The sequence below is a fragment of the Emiliania huxleyi genome (genome assembly GCF_000372725.1).
Source record: "Emiliania huxleyi CCMP1516 unplaced genomic scaffold EMIHUscaffold_276, whole genome shotgun sequence".
NCBI lineage: Eukaryota > Haptophyta > Isochrysidales > Noelaerhabdaceae > Emiliania > Emiliania huxleyi.
In genome coordinates this window covers 22,010-44,359 of record NW_005199962.1, presented here as the reverse complement: position 1 = coordinate 44,359, position 22,350 = coordinate 22,010, and the positions used below count along the sequence as shown (strand labels likewise).

At 65.5% G+C, this 22,350-nt stretch overlaps 7 protein-coding genes across 7 annotated transcripts in view; 1 reads left to right on the top strand and 6 right to left on the bottom strand.

Annotated features, from left to right (window-relative positions):
- EMIHUDRAFT_238773 (hypothetical protein) overlaps nt 1-2,451 on the bottom strand; it is a gene marked incomplete at both ends in the record, with an annotated part of 3,344 nt that extends 893 nt beyond the window's left edge. Inside the window, 4 exons of the mRNA XM_005776607.1 lie at nt 1,724-1,804; nt 1,876-1,941; nt 2,021-2,206; nt 2,389-2,451. Of these exons, the coding sequence (XP_005776664.1) occupies nt 1,724-1,804; nt 1,876-1,941; nt 2,021-2,206; nt 2,389-2,451 (396 nt within the window). The remainder of the gene's footprint in view (nt 1-1,723; nt 1,805-1,875; nt 1,942-2,020; nt 2,207-2,388) is intronic.
- Nucleotides 2,452-4,062: 1,611 nt separating this feature from the next.
- On the bottom strand, nt 4,063-4,759 carry EMIHUDRAFT_238771 (hypothetical protein; the record flags this gene model as incomplete). The annotated part of the gene is made up of 2 exons (XM_005776606.1): nt 4,063-4,076; nt 4,159-4,759. The coding sequence occupies 2 exons, from the start codon at nt 4,757-4,759 to the stop codon at nt 4,063-4,065; spliced, it is 615 nt and encodes a 204-aa protein (XP_005776663.1).
- An 827-nt stretch (nt 4,760-5,586) lies between these two features.
- On the bottom strand, nt 5,587-6,851 carry EMIHUDRAFT_457809 (hypothetical protein; the record flags this gene model as incomplete). Its single annotated transcript, XM_005776605.1, has 5 exons — nt 5,587-6,031; nt 6,255-6,335; nt 6,487-6,526; nt 6,603-6,667; nt 6,742-6,851. Coding segments are annotated over 5 exons (328 nt in total), but the record flags the coding sequence as incomplete, so codon positions are not given.
- A 139-nt stretch (nt 6,852-6,990) lies between these two features.
- EMIHUDRAFT_558133 (Petidyl-prolyl cis-trans isomerase putative cyclophilin involved in protein folding and posttranslational modification) lies at nt 6,991-9,841 on the bottom strand (the record flags this gene model as incomplete). Its single annotated transcript, XM_005776632.1, has 8 exons — nt 6,991-7,053; nt 8,263-8,327; nt 8,404-8,697; nt 8,971-9,021; nt 9,174-9,231; nt 9,376-9,456; nt 9,676-9,768; nt 9,833-9,841. The coding sequence occupies 8 exons, from the start codon at nt 9,839-9,841 to the stop codon at nt 6,991-6,993; spliced, it is 714 nt and encodes a 237-aa protein (XP_005776689.1).
- Nucleotides 9,842-17,325: 7,484 nt separating this feature from the next.
- VDC4 (voltage dependent ion channel) lies at nt 17,326-19,446 on the top strand (the record flags this gene model as incomplete). Its single annotated transcript, XM_005776631.1, has 4 exons — nt 17,326-17,658; nt 17,736-18,040; nt 18,348-18,696; nt 18,766-19,446. The coding sequence occupies 4 exons, from the start codon at nt 17,326-17,328 to the stop codon at nt 19,444-19,446; spliced, it is 1,668 nt and encodes a 555-aa protein (XP_005776688.1).
- Nucleotides 19,447-19,922: 476 nt separating this feature from the next.
- On the bottom strand, nt 19,923-20,354 carry EMIHUDRAFT_238765 (hypothetical protein; the record flags this gene model as incomplete). The annotated part of the gene is made up of 1 exon (XM_005776604.1): nt 19,923-20,354. The coding sequence occupies one exon, from the start codon at nt 20,352-20,354 to the stop codon at nt 19,923-19,925; it is 432 nt and encodes a 143-aa protein (XP_005776661.1).
- Nucleotides 20,355-20,836: 482 nt separating this feature from the next.
- On the bottom strand, nt 20,837-21,244 carry EMIHUDRAFT_238764 (hypothetical protein; the record flags this gene model as incomplete). The annotated part of the gene is made up of 1 exon (XM_005776603.1): nt 20,837-21,244. The coding sequence occupies one exon, from the start codon at nt 21,242-21,244 to the stop codon at nt 20,837-20,839; it is 408 nt and encodes a 135-aa protein (XP_005776660.1).
- Between the last annotated feature and the right edge of the window lie 1,106 nt (nt 21,245-22,350).

Here is a 22,350-nt window from a genome sequence, read left to right as displayed (position 1 = left end):
GCGGCGGCCTCGGGCGGCGGCGTCGGGGCGTCGTCGTATAAACAGCAGTCACAGCCCGTTGGCCATATCTCGGTGGTATCTCGGCGCCGTGGTCGAGGCTGGCGACGACGAGCAGCACGCGCAGCGCTAGGGCGACGCCGCTCTCCTGCAGCAGCGAGATGTGGGGAGATGTGGGGAGATGTGGGGAGATATGGTGAGATAGCACATCGGCGCTCTCCTGCAGCAGCGCCGCGCCGAGCGAGCCGTCCTGAGGAAAGGTAAGGTAAGGTAAGGTAAGGTGAGTTTCTCCACACATACACGAGGGGGCAAGGGGGAGCGACCCTCGCGACTCCACGTCAAGACGACAGGAGCCCCGCGGCATTCAACGTGCAAGGCCGGGTGCGCGTGGGTGCGCTGTGTGCGTGCGTGCGTGCGTGCGTGCGTGCGGCGTGTGTGTGTGTGTGTGTGTGTGTGTGTGTGTGTGTGTGTGTGTGTGTGTGTGTGTGTGTGTGTGTGTGTGTGTGTGTGTGTGTGTGTGTGTGTGTGTGTGTGTGTGTGTGTGTGCGTGTGTGTGTGTGCGCGTGTGTGTGTGTGAGTGTGTGTGAGTGAGTGAGTGAGTGAGTGAGCCGTCCTGCTCCGCGGTGCGGTCGAGCTCGTCGAGCAGCGCCTCCTGCAGCAGCGAGATATGGGGAGATATGGGGAGATATGGGGAGACATGGGGAGATATGGGGCGATGTGGGGAGAGGGGAGATATGGGGAGATATGGGGAGACGTAGGGAGATATGGGAGAGATAGGGGGAGATATGGGGGAGACATGGGGAGATATGGGGAGATAGCACAGCAGCGCCTCCTGCAACCTCGCGTCTCGCTAGTGGCGCGAGGGAGATGCGAGGGAGATGCGAGGGAGATGCGAGGGAGATGCGAGGGAGATGCGAGGGAGATGCGGGGGAGATGCGAGGGAGATGCGAGGGAGATGCACGACGGGGAAGGAGATCACGGGAGATGGAGGGAGATGCGAGGGAGATGCCTGAAGCCTTCCGACGCCGCGACGCATCTCTGCCACGCTGCCCGCGCCGCAGACGCACGCCCACGCCTCCGACGCGCGCGCCCCCAAGCCGCCACGGCGGACCAGCGCCTCTGGCCCGTCGTCGATCGCAGCCCCCTCCTCCTCCTTCCCCTCCTCTCCCTCCTCCTCCGCCTCCTCCTCCTCCTCCCCCTCCTCCTCCTCCTCCCCCTCCTCCAGTGCAGCAGCAGAAGCAGCAGCAGCAGAAGCAGCAGAAGCAGCAGCAACAGCAGCAACAGCGTCCCGGACATCCGCAATGGCATCGTCTCCCCCTCCTCCTCCCCCTCCTCCTCCACCGCCTCCTTCTCCGCCCCCGCCTCCTCCTCCGCCGCCCTCATCGAGGCGAGGCACGAACGGCCGGTCAAGCAGCTCCGCCGCCAGCCCTCGCCCGCCACCTATCTGGGCCCCATATCCCAGCTCCGCCGCCAGCCCTCGCCCGCCCGCGCCGCCGCCGGCCGGCGCCTCCCCCGCCTCGCCCGCAACGTCGTCGCGCGTCTCCCCTTCCAGCAGGCAACTCGCCGGGTCGGCTGGTGCGACTCGCTCGAGACACGCCCTCCTCCCGCCGCCACCAGCCCCGCCGCCGCCAGCCCCGTCGCCGCCCGCCCGTCCGCCGCCCTCCTCGCCGCAACCTCTGGCGAGATTGCTATCTCCGGCGAGATTGCTATCTCCGGCGAGCTCCACCCACTCCTCGCCGCGCCGGTAGGCCGAGGAGTAGCGCGAGCGGCGCGCCGCCGGCTCGAGCCGCAACCATCCATTGGCAACCTGGATATGGGGAGGTATGGGGAGATATGGGGAGGTATGGGGAGGTATGGGGAGGTATGGGGAGGTATGACCTGGAGGACGCGCACGTGCTCCCCTTGTGCGTAGTGGCCGCATGTCGGGTGGGCGCGGCTCGGGCCCTCGAAGACCGTGGCGCCTAGTCTCGGGCAATCTCGGGCAATCTCGGGCCATCTCGGGCCATCTCGGGCCCTCGAAGACCGCGGCGCCGGCCGCAGCGGTGACGCGATACACCCACGCGCCCTCGGCGTAGCAGTGCTCGAGGGAGGTGAGGGCGGGCGGCGCGACGACGCCGCGGCCCGCCACCGCCTCGGCGCACCTTTCTTGGTGGTAGCGGTACCCGCCGACCAGCTGGGCGAGTATGTCGCGGTCCAGTACCGCGATGACCTGTTCGCAGGTGTACGTGTGAGGAGTACGTGGGAAGAGCCGCGTCTCGGGTGTGGCTCGGAAGTCTCTCGGAGGTGTCTCGGAAGGGTCTCGGAAGGCTCTCGGAAGTCCTGCCACGGCAGCTCGTCCTCGTCGTCGTCTTCCGCCGTCGCCAGCTGCTGCGAGCCGAAGCCCATCCCGACCAGCTGCCGCCAGTCGCGCCGGGGCGCGCCACCGTGGGGCTGCCGCTCGCCTAAGCAGTTCATCAATCCGTATGAATGAATGGATTCATTAAGAGGTCACGCCGCGCCGTGGCCACTCGCCCATTGCAGACCGGTGGGCGTGCTTCCATGCGACGCCCGCGCCCGGCACAATGGTGTCGCCCTGGTGCGTCAGGCGGTCGTCGCCACGCTCGTCGACGAGGGCCCACTCGCTCCGCTCGCCCTGCGTGCGGCAGAGGTACGGGTTCTCGCGGCGCTCCTCCGTCTCGGGCGTTTCTGCCAGGATCAACGTCCACGGCGAGGCCATGTGCTCGTAGTAGAGCAGCACCTGCCGCGCGCTCTCCTCCTCCTCGGAGCGGGGCGGGCTTCGACGAATATACACGCCGTTCATTTGCTTGATTGTGCTCCCCGCGATGAAGAAGCCGAAGGCCGGCTCGCTGACGTAGCACGAACGCCGCGCACGCGGCGCGCCGCCGAGCTCGGTTGAGAGCATGTCGTTGCGGGAGAGGCTCATCCCGTGATAGGAGATTGCGACGGAGCGGACGAGGAGACACGGCACCTCTCTCTGCTCGCACCGACGCCGACGCCGACAACTCCGAGACTGGGTTCGGGCTCCCTGCCTTTAGGGAACCGTCCGCGTGTGTGTCTTGGCACCTAGTGGTGGGGAGCAGTCAAGGGAAGGGATGGAGAACGATGAGGGGGGCGGTGTAAAGGCGAGTGGAGATGGCGGTGGTCGGGAGGGAGGAGGGGGAGGGAGAAAACGCAGGCACAAAGGACACAGGGCCAGTAGCAGCGTTCAACGAGCGCGACGCGCGGACCGGGAGAGGGCGGAGGGAGGTGGACAGGGTCAGGGAGGGGTATAAGACACTTCCTAGAAGCTTCCTAGACACTTCCTAGACACTTCTCCGGGCTCTCCCTGAGCAAGGCGTCCTGGACACTCCCTCAACACTCCCTGGACGCTTCCCAGACACTTCCTAGACACCTCCTAGACTCTTCTGCTAGCTCTCCCTGCGCAAGGCGTAACTGGACACTTACTAGAAACTTCCTAGACACTTCCCAGACACTTCACAGTTGACACGCCCTCACTTATTGGTTCATTATCCTATGATCTGCACACTATTGCTCTTCACAGATGACAAGCTCTCAAGGGTCTTCACACTTTGGATCTTCACAGATGCAAGTGTCCTGAGTTATTTATTAATGATGCTAAGCTCTTCATACTCTGGCTCTTCACAGATGACAAGTCCTGACTTATTTCTTAAATTAGGCTCTTCACACTCTGGCTCTTCACAGATGAAAAGTCCTGACTTATTTCTTAACTATCCTACGCCCGCCGTCGCGTACGCCCACACCGTGTTGGCCAGGTTCTGAGGGTTGAAGCGATCCAGCCCGCGGCGCACCGCCGCCTCCGCCACCGCTACAAACAACGGGCGCACAACCGTCACTTGCAGGCCGCACTTTGCCACGCCGTGGGCGACGTTGGCCAGCTCGCGCGCTCGGCACGAAGAAACGAGGTCCAGCGTGCGCTGCACCAGCTGCTCAAGCCGCTCCTCGTGCCGCCGCTCGACGCGCTGCTTGCCCAGTTTGTTCCACAGGTTCGCAGCGTGGATGTGGTTCAAGCTCGTACTGTGGGCAGCAGAGAGCGTGAGCAATGCGTCAGCGCTGCCAGCCTGGCTTATCAAAGTGGTCAGCTTCCGAGGGTCGACCTGATCACTGTCGGCGCAGCGGACAGAGAAGGAGCGATCATTGCACATTCGTGCGTCGCGTCCTTGCGCTCCGTGCATCGGCGGTCGCTCCCGGCGACCGCTGTGCTGAGGTTGCCCCTCGCCGCGCCGGTCATCGCGCCGGTCATCGCGCCGATCGTGCCAGTCGCGCTCGCGCTCGCCTCTGCCCCGAGCGTCGTAGCCGCGCCGCTCGTCATGCCGCCCGTCATGATGCGGCCGTTGCTCGCCTCGCCATGGCTCGTCGTACCATCGCTCATTGGGCCATTGTGGCTGAGCGTGCCATCGCTGCTCGCGACCTCCGCACCAAGAGCTGTTGTAACCGCGCCGCTCGTGTTGCCGCCCGTCATGGTTCTGCCATTGCTCGCCGCGCAATGGCTCGTCGTGCCATCGCTCAGCGGGCAATTGTGGCTCAGCGTGTCTTCGCTGCTCGCGACCACTGCACCAAGAGTCGTTATAGCCGCGCCGCTCGTCATGCCGCCCATCATGGTGCGGCCATTGCTCGCCTTGCCAATGCTCGCCGCGCCGTCGCAGCTCATCACGCCGCGGCTCATCGTGTGATCGCGACCGCCGTCGCGACTCGCCCTGCCATCGCAACTCTTCGCGTCCGCACTCGGCGCGCCGTTGCTCATCACGCCAGCGATGCGCCTCGCTCCGATCGTCTGCACTCTTGGCGTCGAGCCGGGGCGAGGGCATGTTGCGAGTATGGGCCAAAAGCGTCGAAAATGTCCCAAAAAGCGTGTCTCGATGTGGCACCCCACAGCCGGCGCGCGCAGCCAGGAAGCACCGCTCGCGTGTCGGCCGCACTCCCTGGGTCCCAGGGAGTGCGGCCGACCGACCAGACCGAGTAGGCTCGACGCCGCGCTCGCTGTGGGGCTGCCACAAAGTCGCCGCCGAGCGTGCCACCGAAGGCGTCCCGGCGGAGGTGATGGAGTGTGAGACCTGAGGCTGCGGAGGTGACGCCTGAGGTACCGGCCCGTGCACGGCGACTCAGCCGGCGACCGCCACGGGCTCAGACGAGACTTGTCGACTCGTTCCGGCTCAGCTTCACCGTGGTCCTCGGGCGTCTGTTGACGTCAGGACCACCCATACAGCTCCCGGGTTTGAGGTCGCAAGAGCCAAGATGGTGGCGTTTGGACATCCCAACCATCACACAAGACAGCCTGTAGGTGATGGCGGGACGGCGCAGTGTTTGTGGCACTCGGCAGTATAGGCACCCGCGGCACGGCCCCGCGGGGCTGCGGAACCGGCCCCAGAAGGGGACGGTCTGGGCGAGCGTGGCCGTTCTTGCGCTAGTATGAGCACCCTCTATCACAGCACTACCGACCCTGGTCATTAGAGCTGCCAGGAATAGCGTCAGGAGCTGGAAGGAGTCAAAACCCCTCATATTTGAGACATCGTGGCCCATATACTCCACAACGAGCCCGAGATGCGAACCCGCGCGTCCGAGCCCGCCGAGGGAAAAGAATTTTACCGCACTTTCGCAGAACCTCGGTCGGAGCGACACTGCTCGGCGACTGCTCGTGACCCTCCCAGGTGGCCGGAGAGGGCGCGACCGCGAGGGGAGTTGCCACCCTTGTCACACTTGCACTTGCACTTGTGTGTGGGCCCTTTTCTATCTAGGACAAGTCCTTCACACAACGCGACGGACATAGGCCAGGGGGGGAGGGCGGGGGCGCCGCACAGGCGTCGCGCGAGGCCGGGGCCCTGCTCTGCCGGCTCCGCGACACGCGCCGGCGCACGCGTGGCTCTCAGTCTGCGTACGGCCCGTCGTGCTCGTCCGCGAAGCCGCCCTTCATCGACTGCATGATCCGCTCCCGCTCCTTGATCTTGGCCTCTGCCCGCTGCGCGTCCGCGCCGTGCTTCAGCGGGTCAAAGGCCTCGTAGTAGCTTGCCGACTCGGCCTGGCGCAGAGCCACGGGAGGGTGAGCTGAAGGCGGTGATGGCGGCAGCGGCAGCGGCAACGACGTCGGCGGCCACAACGGCGGCGAGGCGGCGGCGGCAACGGCGGCGGCGGCGGCCGGCGGCGGCGAAACGGCGACAGGGGCGGCGTTGGCAGAAGGGGCGGTGCGATCGCGGGGGAAGCGGGCAGAGGGGAGGAGACAGAGGGGGGGGGGTGGCGGTTGCCTCCAGCTTCTCCGAGCCAAACACGAGCGGCCCCGCCTCGGCGACGAGGGCACCAACCGCCGACGACGCGTCGCTGAGCGCCTAATCTCGGCTGACCTCGGCTGACCTCGGCTGATCTCGGCTGACCTCGGCTGACCTCGGCGCGCCCCACCGACGTGAAGCTGATCTCGGCTGATCTCGGCTGATCTCGGCTGATCTCGTCTGATCTCGGCTCATCTCGGCTAGAGCTCGCCGACTTGAAGCCAGACAGCTTCTGCAGGACTGCGCTCTGCCTAAAGGGATGCACTCCCGCTGCACATGAGCGAGTGAGCCCCGCCCCGACCTGCTCCGACAGCACGAGCTCTCTGCCGCTGCTTCTTGCTGAGCATCATGCTCGTCCGCTTGCGCGCGAGGTACTTTGCGCGCCGCCGCTCCTACAGAGGCCAACTTCCTTCCTCCGTACCACCCCCACTGTCTTGTCTTGAGGCTCGCCCATGCTGCGGCGCTCCAGCTCGCTCAAGCCGCCGCCGCCGCCGCCGCCGCCGCCGCCGTCGCTGTCGTCGTCGTCGTCGCTGTCCGCCTTGGCGCCCTTGCCACGCCACTTCTTGCCGACGACCTGAAGTGACGACTCTGTGATTCGCTCTGTCTGTCTCACTCCATCACTCACCCGCCGCCACTTGTCGCCTCGACCGCCCCCCCCGACGCAAGCTCGGCCATCTCTCGGCCACCTCTCGGCCATCTCTCGGCCATCTCTCGGCTACCTCTCCGCCTCCTTCGACGCAATCTCGCGCCGCAGCTTCTCGTACTCTTCACGCGGGTCCTGCTCAACACAGCGTGTGCCGTCACCACCCTCACCCACCAGCAGTCCATTCTACTCCCGGCTCTTGATGCGGATGCCTCCTCCCCCCCCTCCCCCCCGCCGCCCCCGCCGCCCCCGCCTCCGCCGCCCCCGCCGCCGCCACCGCCGCTGCGGCTGCCCTGGGCCCGCGTCGCCGACAGCGACGGGTCAGCGGCCTACGTGTGAATAGGACGTGTAAATAGGGAGGTGTGAATAGGGCGTGCTCTCTCCCCCCTCGGATGGGAGCAGCGGAGCACGTGTCCTCTCGAGCGCTAGCTGACAGGCGGACACTCTCTCTGCTCAGAGTCTAGGCTCCGAGTCTAGGGCTCAGCCGCCGCCGCGCTGCTCCCGGCCGCCGCCGCCGCCGCCGCCGCCTTGCGCTGCAGCTGCTGCCGCATCCGCGAATCGAAGCTGTCGGCGGCGGCGCCTGACCGCGGCCGCGGGCGGTGTGAAGAGACGCCGTTCACACCCTCGCACACCGCCTCAAAGCGTGGCGGCGGCGCGCGCCGTCTTCCGCAGCCGAAGTGCCCGCGGTGCTCGCCTCGGCGGAGATCAGCCGAGATCAGCCGAGATATGGCGAGATCAGCCGAGCATATGGCGAGATAAACCGATCTGCCGGGATCAGCGGAGAGCTGGCGAGATGTGGCGAGATCCGCCGGGATCAGCCGAGATTTGCGGAGATCAGCCAAGACCAGCCGAGATCCGCCGAGATCCGCCGAGATCCGCCGAGAAATGGCGAGAGATTGGCGCGATTTGGCGCGATTTGGCGCGATTTGGCGCGATTTGGCCGCGGTGCTCGCCTTGAGTGCGGCGGAGGTGGCGGCGGAGAAGGAGGTCGCCGTCGCCTGTTCACACCCGTCGCCGTGAAGAGGCGCCGTTCACAAAGCCCAGCGTGCAGAAGGCGATCTCCGCCACCCTCTTGCGGAGCTATCTGGGCTCATCTCGGCTAATCTGGGCTAATCTGGGCTCATCTGGGCTCATCTGGGCTCATCTCGGCTCATCTCGGCTAAGCTCGCCTTCTTGCGGAGCTTCTGGGCGAGCTCCTCCGGGTCCACGGCGTGCTCCTTGCTCAGCGTCGGGTCGGAGAGCATGTCGTGGGCGGCGATCGCCTTCTTCGGCAGCGCCGCCTCCTGCGCCTCGGCGTTGGCCGCCTGCTCGCCGAGCGGGAGCTGTGAACAGGGAGCTGTGAACAGGGAGCTGTGAAGAGGCGTTGGCCGCCTCCTCGCCGAACGAGAGCAGCGACAGGTTCTTGACGCCTGAAGGGAGCAGAGGAAGAGCTCACAGCGGACGGCCCAACGGCAGTCCACGAGAGAGCAGCGGCAAGCGCGTCACCCTTCCTCCGCTTCTTGGCCGCCGGCTCGGGGGGCGGCGCCACGGCGCTCGGTCGCGGGACGATGTCGTCGAAGGGCTCGAGGAGGACCTCCATGCGCAGGATGCGGGGCGGGTAGGTTGGCCGGTCGTGCTCTCCGACCTCGACCTCGTTGAACCGGTTCAGGTTGTAGATCGAGTTGCCGGTGACCTTTCCAAAGATGGTGTGCTTGTTGTCGAGCCACTCGCACCGGTCGAGCGTTACGAAGAACTGGGACTTGTTGGTGTCCGGGCCGCTGCTCGCCATCCCGAGCAGGCCTGTGCGCAGGCGTCCTTCTTTGTGCGCACGGGTTTCTCTTTTTTTGGGTGGGCGCCCGCTCCCCCGCCACCCGAGGCGTGCCTGTTCGCAGATCTCTGTTGTGGCGGGGCGCCTTTTCGTTTTCGGCCGCTGCTCGGCGCCCCGAGCAGGCCGCGGTGTGTGAAGCGAATGCGCTGGTGCGTCTCGTCCTTGAACTCGCCTGTTCACAGCTCCCTCTCCCTCGCGGCTGTGAAGAGATGGCGTGCTTGTCGCCCCGTCCTCGAACTCGCCACGCTCGTTCTTGTGCTCGGCTGACAGCGCGCACTCGCCGCCCTTGCCCGTGCCTGGCGGGTCGCCGGTCTGCGCCAGTCAGCCCGTCAGTGGGACACACACGTCCCTGGCACGGACGACAGAGCACGCGCACTCGCGGAACACACACACACACGGGGGCATGGCACACGAGGCGGTGTGGTGCGATCTCAGGGAGAGGCATCACCACACAAGACTGAAGTGCGATTCGTGCCTGTCGGGTCGCCGGTCTGCGCCATGAAGTCCTACGGTGCGATGAGGTGAGGTGCACTTCTCCGCGCCGACTTTGGTGGGGCAGGGGGCGGCAACCCTCGCGACGTCTAAGGCAGGAGCCCAACGGCATTCGCAGTGCAAGGCCCGGTGCGCGTGGGTGAGCGGCGTGTGAAGTCCTTAATCACGCGGTGGAAGATGCAGCCGTCGTAGTAGCCCTCCATGCCGAGCTGCACGAAGTTGCGGCACGCGAGCGGCGCCTGCGCACGCCGGCGGGAGGCCCGTGGCTCGGCGCCCGAGGCCCGAGCCGCCGATAACAGCGAGCCGCTCTGCTGCCGCTTTGGTGCGCTCGGCGGCGTGGCGTGCGGTCGGGCGGCGGCAGTTGTGGCGCGCTCGGAGCTTGCACTGGCGAGAGTCGGAGGGGCGCGCTGAGGGCGGGCGCTGGTAATCGAGGTGGCGGAGGGCGTGAGCCGCCGCGCCTCTTTGCTCCACAGCTCGACATCGAGCGGCCCGAGGCTCGTGTGTAGGACGACCTTGCCGCGGGTCGACGGCTCGTTGGCGTAGACGGTGAGCTGCGTGTGGGGGCGCACGGTGGTGTCAGAGCGTGGTGGGCGCGACGCAGGGAGTGGCGCGCACCGACGACATCGTCAAAAAAAACGGAATTTTTTCTGGATGTGGAGTTGATAACTGCACTCCAAGTGCTCCAAGTTTCGAGGGTACAACTGTACCCATTCGGTGCTCGTAGCGACCTGACGCTGCTTGAGCTGCCAGCGTCAGGTCGCTCTCGTCACGGTCGGGCGTGCGAGGCTCCTGTGCCTCCGGTGCAGCCGATGGATGCTCAGCCTTCCCCGTCGCGGCTCGCCCCCGCCCTCGGGCCCGGCGGTCGGTAGGCGGGCTTCTTTGCCGGCGGCGAGATCGGGCCGGTGGGCGCGCGGACGTTTGTGCATACCTACACCACCACTGTGTAGACGACCAAGTTTTTTGTCGCACAATATCTGCATCACAGAAGATGTCTGGTTGCTTTTCAAAAATTCTCTGACATGTGAGGTTAGGTTAGGTAGAACGGTGAACAGCCGGCGGAGCACCTTCTCGAGGGCAAGACCATCCACCGCGGCGGGCCTCACTACATGAGCGCTCGGGCACGCGACGATGGCCAGGGCGGCGCTGGCTGTCGCCGACAGGGCGAACCTTGTCCAGCGCGACTACGAGGCGCGGGCGGCGGCGCTCGATGCCAAGCCGCACGTGCAGGCATGGAACAACGGCTCGAGGGACGCCGTTTCCTCCGTGCTGCGCTCGTTTGGCACCGTGCGCAGCCTCGTTGTCGGGGCCTACGCGGAGGCGTCGGACGACCTGCACCGGCCCCGCGGCGACAGCCGGGCAGGCCTCTCGCGACGGCCGATGGCGACTGGCCGGCGCTGTCGGCGGGCGAGTCTGCGGCGCACGCGCTGCGCGTAGGCGGCGCGTGGGCGGGTGGCCCGCCCGGCCGTCGGTGAGCACCGACCGGACGCGAGGGTCGGTCGGTCGGCTCCTAACTCGCTGCATATAGTAGCGATGAGCTCACTAGCTAGAGCTCACCCTAGAGGCCGTCATCGCATTCGCCCTGGGACCCATCGCTGACTTCTGACTGTCGTTGCTGTGTAACCCTTTCTCGACTGTCTGAGCTTGTGCGTCTTGGGTCCGGGGTTGTGTTTTTGTGTGAAGAACAGGGTTGTGCGTTTATGTGAAGAAAAGCCGTGAATTCTTTTCTCGTGGATGCGCAAGGGGCCCATAGGGGTCACGCGGAGGGAGGCGCTGTTAGCGGCGGAGGAGGCGAAGGCGGCCGCGCGGGCGGCGGAGAAGGCGGCGCGGGCAGCGGAGGGGGGGAAGGGCGGCGGCAGCGGGCGGCAGTCCCGCGAGGCACGCCGGCGGAAGGGTTCGTCTTCGCGGGGCGGGGTGCGCACTGCGCGCCGCGAGGATGAGCCTGAGCCAGGGGAGGGTTGGGAAGGGGGGGCGAGGCCGGAGGAGTATGACGGCCTCTTCGACGGCCCATAAGGGGCCGTTGTCTGCTGTGCCTTTTGTGGTGCTAGTTCGTGCCAGTCTGCTGTGAGAGGGGCTGGGTTAAAGAATTCTTTTCTCGTGATGTATACATACGGTATGATGTCTGCCCCTCCGCTGCGCCGCTCGCGCCGCCTCGCCACCGGGGCCACCGCCTCCTCCGCCGCCGCTCCCTCGCCAGACACGCCGCCGCCCGCCCGCCTCCTCGACCTCCCCACGGACCTCCTCGAGCGCGCCCTCTCTCGCTGCGACAGCCCCCTCGACATCGCTCGCGTCGCGGCCGTCTCGCTGCTCTTCCATGCCTCGCTCGCGGCGGAGGCCATCCGCTTGTGGGCGCAAGAACGCGGCTTCGAGCTGCCGGCACAGCCAGAGGGCGAGGGCTGCGCCGTGCGGTGGCTGTGCTTCGCTGCGTTGCTGTGCGAGTCCAACCCGCCGGCGAGGGCGGCGGCAGGCCGTCGGCACAGCCTCTTCATCGACGGCGAGGGGCGGCTCTCGTCGTGCGGCTCGGAGGAGCACGTCGCAGGCCTCCTTGGCCACGGCGAGGGCGTGGCGCGGCTCAACACACCGACCCGCCTCCCGTCGCCGCTGGGCGGCGAGCGTGCCGTGAGCGTGGCGGCTGGAGTTGGCCACAGCCTCGCCCTCACCGCCGACGGTGCCGTCTGGAGCTGGGGCTGGGGAATCTACGGCATGCTGGGCCACGGCGACGAGCAGAACCAGCTGCTGCCGAAGAAGGTCGAGGGCTTGGCTGGCCAGCGCGTTCTCGCTGTGTCGGCTGGAAGCTTCCACAGCCTCGCCATCACTGCTGACGGCAGTGTCTGGAGCTGGGGCGATGGAGACTTCGGCAAGCTGGGCCACGGCGACGCGCAGGACCAGCTGCTGCCGAAGAAGATCGAGGCCTTGGCTGGGCGGCGCGTCGTCGCTGTGTCGGCTGGAGGTCCGCACAGCATCGCCATTACCGCCGACGGCGCCGTCTGGAGCTGGGGCGGTGCAGGCTCTGGCAAGCTGGGCCACGGCGACGAGCAGACCCAGTGGCTGCCCAAGAAAATCGAGGCCTTTGCTGGCCAGCGCGTCGTCGCTCTGTCGGCTGGGCAGCGCCACAGCCTCGCCATCACTGCTGACGGCAGCGCCTGGAGCTGGGGCGGTGGAGCCTTTGGCCAGTTGGGGCACGGCGACATGCAGCGCCAGCTGCTGCCGAAGAAGATCGAGGCCTTTGCGGGAAAGCGCGTCGCCGCTGTGTCGGCAGGAGCCAACCACAGCCTCGCCATCACCGCCGACGGCGCCGTGTGGAGCTGGGGCTATGGACACCGAGGCAAGCTGGGCCACGGAGATGAGCAGGCACAACGGCAGCCCAAGAAGGTCGAGGCCCTTGCTGGCCAACGGGTCGTCGCTGTGTCTGCGGGAGAGGTTCACAGCCTCACCCTAACCGCCGACGGCGACACCTTTACCTGGGGCGACGGCTCTCACGGCGGCCTAGGCCACGGAGAGGACCTGTCGAACCAGCTGCTGCCCAAGAAGGTCGAGGCGTGGGCGCCGGGGCTGTGAGTTAAGGCAAGGTAACAGTGATACCGACCGGGGCCAATGTGATACCCTCAGCTCAGCTTTTGGCGACGAGCGCACGCCCCGCTACACGAGCGGGGATGGCTGCCCCGCCATGGGCACGGCCGCTACCTTGCCCTTCTGCAGACGTGCGCTTGTGCCTCTCGCCCGCGCCCTGCGAGGATGCTGAAAAGTTAATTAAAGTAGCAGAAAGATCATTGGCGTAAACTCTTAAAGAGTAGAGAGAGCCTTACCGAGAGCGCGCCCCGCTAGCGGCAAGACGGTAGCGCATCGCTTTGTCCGGGCCGCCCCCTCCCCCCAGCTGCCTGCCTCCATACTCGAGCGACGCGCCACACCCTCGCTTACAGCCTAAATAAATAAATAAAACGGACACCTCTACTAGGAGATGGGTAAAACAGCCTGCCGTTATTTGATCGATCAAATAACGGCAATTTTTTGTTACACCAAAGGAGGGCTACACGACGCCCTCTACGCTGGGGTGCCGCTGCCGGCGCCCCCCCTCTCCCTTCCCCTCAGAGCCCCCCATCCCACTAGCATTCCCCCGCGGTCCCTCGCGGCCGCGTGACGCCGCACCAATGGCGCGCTGTGCCTCGTCCGCGAGCGCCATCCAGAGCTGCACCGACAGTCGCTGCAGCGCAAACGGCATCCATTCGCGCGCCCGCGACCACGACGTCTGGTCGTAACTGCCACACCATGTGAGCTTCCGGCCCGCCACCTCAGCCACCCGCATCAGCAGCTCCTCCACCCCCGCGCTCATCGCGCCGAACTCCTCGAAGAGCAGCGCCTCCACGCGGCACTTCCCCTCTGCGTCGGTGTACTGGCCCTTGACAGCCTCGACCGTCCCGATCCCCGTTCGCGGGTCCCACCTCCCCACCCTCCCGCCCCTGTCCCCGCCCTCCACGCCCATCGCTTTTGTCGAGAAAAATTGCTCTGACGTGATGGTCATCGGAGCTCGGAGGAAAAGGCGGTGCTGGCGATGAAGCCGGCCGCAAGCACACACATGACAGGCGCGCGGTGGACGTGAGAGATTCGCTATCTCTCACCTGGCAACCCTGTCTGCACGTCTCGCGCGCGCGTGAACAGGGCTCCAGGCCCCAAATTACGTGTGAGTGTTAGTGTTTGTTTGGACGTGCGAGTCGAGCGTGTGTGCGATTTGTTTTTAGCTCGGCTTCGAACTTTCGATGTACTGTGCTTTTAGCTCTCTCTCTCTCTTCGATGTATGAAAAGAGGCGGACACACACCTGACGCATCTCTCTCGAGCCCACACACGCATCCCGATTTGTTTCGTCTTCGCTAAAAAGAATTTTCGCTAAAAAGAATTCTTCACAAGCAGAACTCTCTCGCACAGCACACAGGTTCGACACAGGTACCAAAAGAGGCACAGCCTGCGACGGACCTTTAGAAGGCGCCGTCGTCCTCATGGAGGTGGGCACGATCGGGGGGACAGTCGAATCCGCGAGCACCGTAGTGCTCGCCGAAAAGACCATCCCCATCATCCCAACCCCCCCGGCGACCCCCTCGCCGCTTGCCCCGCCAGCGGGCACTGCGCGACCCACCCCCGCGCCCTCGACCGCGCCCCCCGCCAGGAGCATATCGCATCACCACCGCCCGATCCTCGTCGAAGAGCAGAATCTTTCCCGCCTTCACCAGCTCCTTCCACCCCTCCGTGTCCTGCAACGTCGTGGCGCCAGCCCATAGCTCCGGCCCTCCGTCGCAACATCCCGGCCCCTGTTCCGGCATAGCGTCCAAAGCCGCCCTAAACCTAGGGCAGCGCGCCGCGTCCCATGCCGCCTTCTCAGCCGCCTGGATAGCCGCCCACTGGGCAACCGAGTAGTGGGAGGGGCGAGATTGGCGAGCAGTAGGTAGGTAGGTAGAAAGGTGAAGAACAGCCAGGCTCGGACTGGACACCAACGCGGTATGGGTGGACGCAAGACAGATGATGACGACACGCACGAGCGACACACAGACACAAACAAGCTCACAAGACACACAGCCAGCTGGCTGCCACACACCCTGAGTTGGCGTACACATAACTCAGGGCCACATTCCTCCTGTCGCCCCCCCCAGCACTCCAAGGTGCCAAGAGAAACAAACAAGGGCACAACATCACAACAGACGACAGGAGGTAATATGCGAGGCTAGAGCAGGCTTGCTCCACCTCTAGCAATCTCGCCGGCCGGCGAGGCACGGACGAGACCGTGTGTGGGGTTAGTGAGGTGTCTATGGTCGCCCTCCTCACGGGCTAGCCGCCAGCGGCCAGCCCTATCTCGCACTCACTGGCGGTGACAATTCAATGTGTGAGTGTTAGCGAACAGAGGCACGTGTGCTAATTCTAGGCCGCACGTCGTGGCACTATGACGAAGGTAGACGTGCGGCTGCAGCGCGCCCGCCGCAGGCTCGGCGGTGCGCGCGTGTTAGCGATAAAGTTGCGGGTAGAGCCGTTCCCGACTTGTCGAATGCGAGGCCTCTGCGACGAGTGCCAGTCGCGCTGCGGAGCCACGCCCTTCGAGCCGCGTCCCGTCGGCACTACCCTCGAGTGCGTGTCGCTTTGGTTGGCGACACCCACTCGTCGAGGGCAGTCCAGCCGACGGGAGCCTGTCGCGCGCCGGCGACGAATGCGGCGGGGTGGGTGTGGGTACAAAGCGCCGCTTCGACGAAGCGAGGTAGGCAGGCGCCCCTCACGAGTCCGTTCAGACATGCCACACGCCCCTCGCAAGCGAGGTTGGCAGGCGCCCCTGGCGAGACCCGCAAGAGATGCCACACCACCCTCGTACCTATACTCCACCAAGTCAAGGTGAAAAGATCTTATCAGCCAGGCGGGCAGGGCAGGCGGGCAGGCGGGCGGGGTCAGGGAAGAGGGCCCTCGGGTTACGCCTCGCCCGGCCCCCTCCGAGGGGGGAAGGGGAAAGAGTGGGGCCCTCGGGGTGCGCCTCTCCCGGCCCCCTCCGAGGGGGGAAGGGAACTATTCTCTGTCCATCTACAGCGTGGGTGGTGGTACACTGCGTCGAGACAGCTCCGCCTCGCGCCCTGCCTTCCTGGAATACTTACGAATACCCAGCGCGGAATACAATACGTAATTAATTAATGAATTAACTAGTTAGGTTAGGACGTGGAATACAGCACTCGAGGTCATTAAGTAATAATAAATTAACAAATAATTAATTACCCTACCGCCGCCGCGCCGCCCCGCCCGCCGCCGCGCCGCGCCGCCCCCCGGTGATTATTAATTCATTATTAATTAATAAATAAGTAATTATACCACCCGCCGCCGCCCCGCCCCGCCCTGCGTCGCCCGCTGCCTCGCCGCGCCGCCGCCTCGCGCCGCCCGCCGCCGCGCCGCGCCGCCGCCCGACAATTATTAATTCATTATTAATGAATTAATAAACAATTATACCACCCGCCGCCGCGCCGCCCCGCACTGCGTCGCCCGCTGCCTCGCCGCGCCGCCGTCTCGCGCCGCTCGCCGCCGCGCCGCGCCCCCGCCCGATGATTAATAATTAATAATTATTACCCGATTATTAATAGTGTGTGTGTTTGTGTGTGTGTGTGTGTGTGTTTGCCTGATGGCCGGGAAGTCCAAGGCAGCGGCGAGCGGCAGGTGGCGTCGGCGACGTACTCAGGACACGATGGCGAAGCCCACAGCGCAGGAGCTCGGCAGCAGCGCCGACAGCGGCCCCGCGCCGCGTCGGCGGCGGTCTGAGCGAGGCAGCCTGTACTCCTCAACCTCCTTGGCACTCCCCCGACGAGCGGCGCGCTATGCGGGCCCGCCGCGGGCGACGCGGGCGGCGAGCCGACGTGCGTGCCGCAGTCATAGGCAGCGCTGGCGAAGCCAGGAGGTCGCCGCAGGCCCCCGGATGCGGTCGCAGCGAGAGAAGCGAGACAGCAGATGCTGTCGGAAGGGTGAGGAGCAGCCTGCCGTCGAGCGGCGCGCCGCACAAGCCCGCCGTCGGCGGCCCGGTTCGAGAGCAGGTAGTCGTGGTAGTATTGAGCGCGCAATCGCGCCCGAGCCGGCCCGCCCTGGCCCTGTAGACCCTCCCAGAAAGTTGGCGATGCTGTACAGCATGCCCAGAGCATACCGGACAGGCTCCCGTCGAGCGACGAGCTATGCTGGCTCGCCGCCGGCGGCGAGCTCGAAGACCCGCGCCGAGCCTCGCCGAGCCTGGCGGGCCCACCCACACGCCCGCGGCCGCAGGCAAGCAAGGCGAGCTTGCTGGCGTCTTTGCCAAGCGCCAGCATGCCAAAAGACACCTCGCAGCGCGCGAGACGTGCCGAGACCGATACGCCCCGGCGCCGCGTGAGCGTCCGGTGGGCTCCCGCACCTAGCGCGCGGCCGCCGCGCGCATTCGCGTCGGCAGCGGCCGGGGGCGGAGCGCGCGCATAGACAGTTGTTATGGCGCGGAATTTTTCAGCAGTGGGAGGGGCAAAAAGAAATAAATGAAGTGCACTTCAGCTGGCCGCATATCGGGTCGGCGCCTCGCGGCCTTGCGCTCACACGTGTCAGCCTCTGTCCGGGACGCTTAGGCTTTAATCACGAGCGCATGATTGCTGCGATCCACGCTGCGCGGAGGCGCAAGCGCGAGGCCGCTGAGAAGGCCGCCACCCGGACTTCCGCGGCTGTGGGCTCGGACATCGACTGCTCGGACGCCGAGAGCGTTACTCTTGAGGAGAGCACCCACAGCACGGCAAGATCTGTCCCCGCCGACTCGAACACCAAGCTGAGGTGGGAGGAAATCTCCCTCCCGCCGCCTCGGTCGATCTGCTTCTGCCTCCCGCGCCAGCTCGATGTCTTCCGCTTCTACATTAGCCAGCCCGTCCAGATTCTGACCGCCGTCCTGATCATCTCCAACTTCCTGTTCAACTGCGCAGAGAAGGTCGGCTGCCTTCACGGACCTCGCATCGGCTCTTTCACGGTGGCTACGCTGGCTAACCATTACTTCCGCGCCCGCAGGAGTGGGACCCTTATGCCGAGCAGTTGCGGCCGGCGCTCTGGAAGTGGAGCGAGTTCACCTTCAACACGCTCTTCCTCGTCGAGTTACTGGTCAACTTCTATGGGCTCGCCTTTGCCTTCTGGCGCCACAACTGCGGCTGGAACTGTTTCGACCTCCTCGTCGTCTCCATCGGCTGCGTCGGCATGGCAGAGGCCATCGGCGGCGCCTTTATGCCGCCGCAGCTCGCGCTCGTCCGCAACCTTCGGGCCTTTCGCATCTTTCGCCTCTTCAAGCGCGTCAAGTCGCTCAACAAGATCCTCTCCTCGTGCGCCTGCAGCCTCGCCGCCCTCCCGCCACCACCCTCCCAGCCTCCAGTTCTCCCGCCACCACCCTCCCAGCCTCCAGTACTCCCGCCTCTCCTCCCCCCTCCAGTTCTCCCGCCTCTCCTCCCGCCCTCCAGTTATCCCGCCTCTCCTCCCGCCCTCCAGTTCTCCCGCCTCTCCTCCCGCCCTCCAGTACTCCCGCCTCTCCTCCCGCCCTCCAGTACTCCCGCCTCTCCTCCCGCCCTACTGCTCTCTTCCCCGCCGGGCCACACCTCGCGCCAAAAACGGCGCCGTTGCACCGGTGCGCAGACTCGGCAAGGCGATCCCCGGCGTCTTCAACGCATTTCTGATCACGATCATCGTGATGTGCATCTACGCGATTCTCGGCGTCGACTTCTTCCACCTCACCGGCGATGACGGCGGCATCACGACGTACAACGAGAATGTGCGGCGCGGGCTCTGCAATGAGACCGAGGACGGCCGCACGGTGTACGTGGACGATGGCAACGACTATCTCGCCGGCGAGGACTGCTCCCTCACCCAGACCTTCTCCTCCGAGACGGCGCGTGGCTTCACGTACGGGGAAGAGTACTACGGCACCTTCTTCCGCGCGCTGTACACACTCTTCCAGGTGCTGACCGGCGAGTCGTGGTCCGAGGCGGGCAGCAGGTTGCCCTCCCGAAGCTTTCCGTGACACGTCCACGACATGTCCGAGACGTGTCCATAGGCGGTCGCGCGGCCCGCCATCTTTAGCGGCGACACAGGCGTCGGGCCGGCCCTCTTCTACGTCTCCTTCATCATCGTCTGCCAGATCGTCCTCATCAACGTCGTCGTCGCGGTGCTGCTCGACAAGATGGTGGAGGAGGAGGACGCGCCCGACCCGGAGGAGATGAGCGTGATTGAGAAGCTGCACCAGATGCTCGCGCAGGAGTACGGCCAGCTGCAGGCGCTCTTCCGCAGCTGGGACGACGACGGCTCCGGCACCGTCTCGAGGCGCGAGTGGTGCAAGGCGATCCAGAGCCTGGGCTACCGCGGCCCGCGAAGCGTGCTGCACCAGATCTTCGACTCGATGGACCGCGACAAGTCGGGCGAGCTCGACTTCGCTGAGATCGACAAGATTCTCAACCCGAAGCAGGCGCGCAAGTCGAGCCTCGGCCAGCCGCAGCCGAAGCGCTCGGTCAAGGATGAGGTGACGCTGCTGCGGGACGACGTGGCGCGGCTCACGATGCTCGTCGAGGAGATGTGCGCGAAGCGGAAGAGCAGCGGCGAGTTCCTCTCTCCGCGCGAGCCGACGGAGCCCCCGCCCGCCGGCACGATCCCGCTCGCGCGGCTGCAGGACGCGGCGGAGCTGCCCGACTCTCCCGCCGAGAGCGAGAGCGGGTCGCGCCGCCGTCGCGTCTTTGCCTAGGCGCTAGGCTGAGCACGAGCGGTGCGCGAGCCTGCAAGCCGACCGAGGCGGGGAAAAATGGGGGGAGCGGCTGTCGGTCACGAATAGATTTTGGGGATAGACACAGCTCATTCGGCTTATTTATTTTCTCTTGAAGAATCACCGCACCGTCCCCGCCGCCGCCGTCCCCGCCACCACCGAAGCAAATGACCGCGGGGGGATGCTCGGTGCGTCTCTCTCATGAATACGAACCACAACAGTTGGTTTGTGGAGAGGCGTATCCTACCTTTTACCACGTTATTACGTAACTTCGAGCGCTATTATAGTGGGGAACGCCCAGGGAGAGAGGGGCGGCTATATCATGCGACATGCAACGCCCATCTGGCTCCTTCTTATATCATGCGACATGCAGAGTCTTGTCTTCTCGAGCTAAGCCACGGCCCGGCAAGTTTTGAGGGCCGATAGCGCAAAGGAGAGTGAGAATGGACGGCCATACATTAACATGGGGGCACCTCCTTCGCGATGCGCAAGGACAGAGAGCCTGCAGCCGGACCATTGATCGGGCAGGTATACCCATTCGGGGGAAGAATGCCATCCTTGAGGTAGTCCCGCGTCCTGTTGAAGCAATCCCAGGCGCCGTAGCCTTTCTTTTGGAAGTCTCGCGTACCGGGTTGGCCCGCGTTCACGGTGGAGGGCAGGCCATGGCGATAGCCTTGCCAGTTCATCAAAGCGCCGTTAGGAAAGAAGCCCCGCATTTTCTGCGCCGAAGTGTAGGTCGTTGCGGGGTCATGAAACTCTCCAATGATGAGCGGCTTGACCCTGTCGAGCGATGATCCGTAGGAAGGCACCGGACGTGGGAGGTTCGGCGCCGACGCCACTGCAATCAGATTGCCGTGCCAAGAGGGTGTTTCGCACGGAGTTCCGTCCATAAGCGCGCAAGATCGTTGGGATTCATCCGCCCCGCCATGTCCACAGATCGCACAAGGCCTACAGGTGGCGTGCTGCTGCACGTCCTCGAGCCGGAGGGCAACGGGCAGGCCGCGTCTCTCCACGCCCACGCCTCTCGGAGTTTGGGGCGCGCTCTCGCGTGGGGAGCGCTGGGGACGCGTCTATCTCGGGCATCGGCGATCGGAGTTTCTTTTTCGTTTTATCTGTGATTAGAGCGTGTCCTATCTGCGGGGTGTTCTTCTGGCCATGCTCTGCCTCTGGGGCCGAGCCTTGGCGAGACTGCGTCAGCTGTTTCCACAACTTACCTCGCCAGCCTACATGCACACTGTCCCGGGAGAGGGACCTCCGCACCTCTCTATACACGACGTACACCGGGGGCTGTAGCGCGGAGAGCCGTAGTAGACGGGTACTGAGTACAGGTGGGACACGCAGTTCACCACAGGAGGCCGTTGCAGCCTTTTCTTCATGCCCGCCGCTGGCCCTTCACAGGTCGCCTAGTCCACTCGTACGCGACCGCAGCCACGGTGGCCGCGCACCGCACCCGGTGCGCCGTCCGCGTCGCCGTGCTGGCGCCGACGGTGTACTCTGTGTTGGCTGCGGCCGCCGCCTCGTAGGCGACGGCACAGAGGAGCACCGAGCGGTCGGCCGAGCCGCCGAGAGCCGCGCTCGCGAGCATGAGCCCGTATGCTCCCAGGAGCGCGGCCACGTGCCGGCCCCACATCGCCGGGATGTCCGAGATGGGAGCGCCTCCGAGCGACTCTCCGAGCTGCAGCGCGGCGAGCGCCTGCTGACGAGCGGCGTACTGGAAGGAGAAGAGGAGCGAGAGCAGGGACAGGCAGGCGAAGACGGCGCGGCTGCCGGCGGCGAGCATATCCTCGATTAGCACACGTACTCTGCTCGCGCACCAGCCTAGCTAGTGCCGCGACATGCGCCGCTAGAAAAGAATTCTTACCGGTGAATCTCACAGCAGACTGGCACGAACCACGAACCGAACCTAGTTAGCGGCTTGCGGCCGTACTGGCGCGCACTAGAAAAGAATTTTACACGGGCTCCCTCGCACAACACTGGGCACGGGACTGGCTCGCACTGGCACTAACACAAGAATTTTGCAATTCTGGGCACAACACTGTGTTACTCTCTGATTCCAACACTGGGCACGGGACTGGCGCGCACTGGCACTAACACAGGTACACCACGGGAGCCGCCTATTTTACAACAAAACTAACACGAGGAGCAGACCGCGATCCCGCGGAGCCCTCCGCGGCGAGCTCCTCTGCGAGGTCGCGCCAGTTCCTGTTGTGGACCACCGTCGTGAAGCGCCGCTGCGCCTGGTGTAGGAACTCGTGCTTGGACGTGAACTCGGCGAGGGGCAGCAGCTCCTTGGCCTCGACGAGAGTATGCGGCCGGAAGCGCGAGAGCGCCTTCCTCTCAGCCGGCTCTGGCGGCTCTGCGGAGGCGCGCAGCTTCTTGCCCTCGTCGGGCTCGTCCCACGGCTCCACCTCGACGTCCGGGGGCCTGCCCGTCGTGCCACCGACCAGGTCGAAGTACTCCGCCTTCGTCTTGTCGTCCCACTCCTCCACGTCGCCGTGATCTTGCCGTGCTCCTCCTTGAGCCTGTTGTGCGTCGCCGCACGCAGCTCGTCGAAATCGGAGCCCGGCGCCTTGCTCACGTCAAGGTCGCGGAAAGGAGCATGCAGCTGGCGCATGGGCCCGGCGACGAGCGCCCAAGTGCCAATCCACGCCGGCTCACGAATGTCCACGGCGCTGGTGAGGCCCATACCGCCCATCTTGACGGGCAGGCGCGCCTGCCTGCGCGCCCGCTCCCAGCGCTTGCCGGCGGCGCCGACCCGTGCCCCGCCGACGAGCTTGTATAGCGCCGCGTCAATCAGCTCGTCGTGCCTCTCCGCTGCCGGGAGGGTGACCGACGGCGGCATGGCGCGCAGAAAGAAGGTGAGCGTCGTGTTGCTGCAGAAGCGCA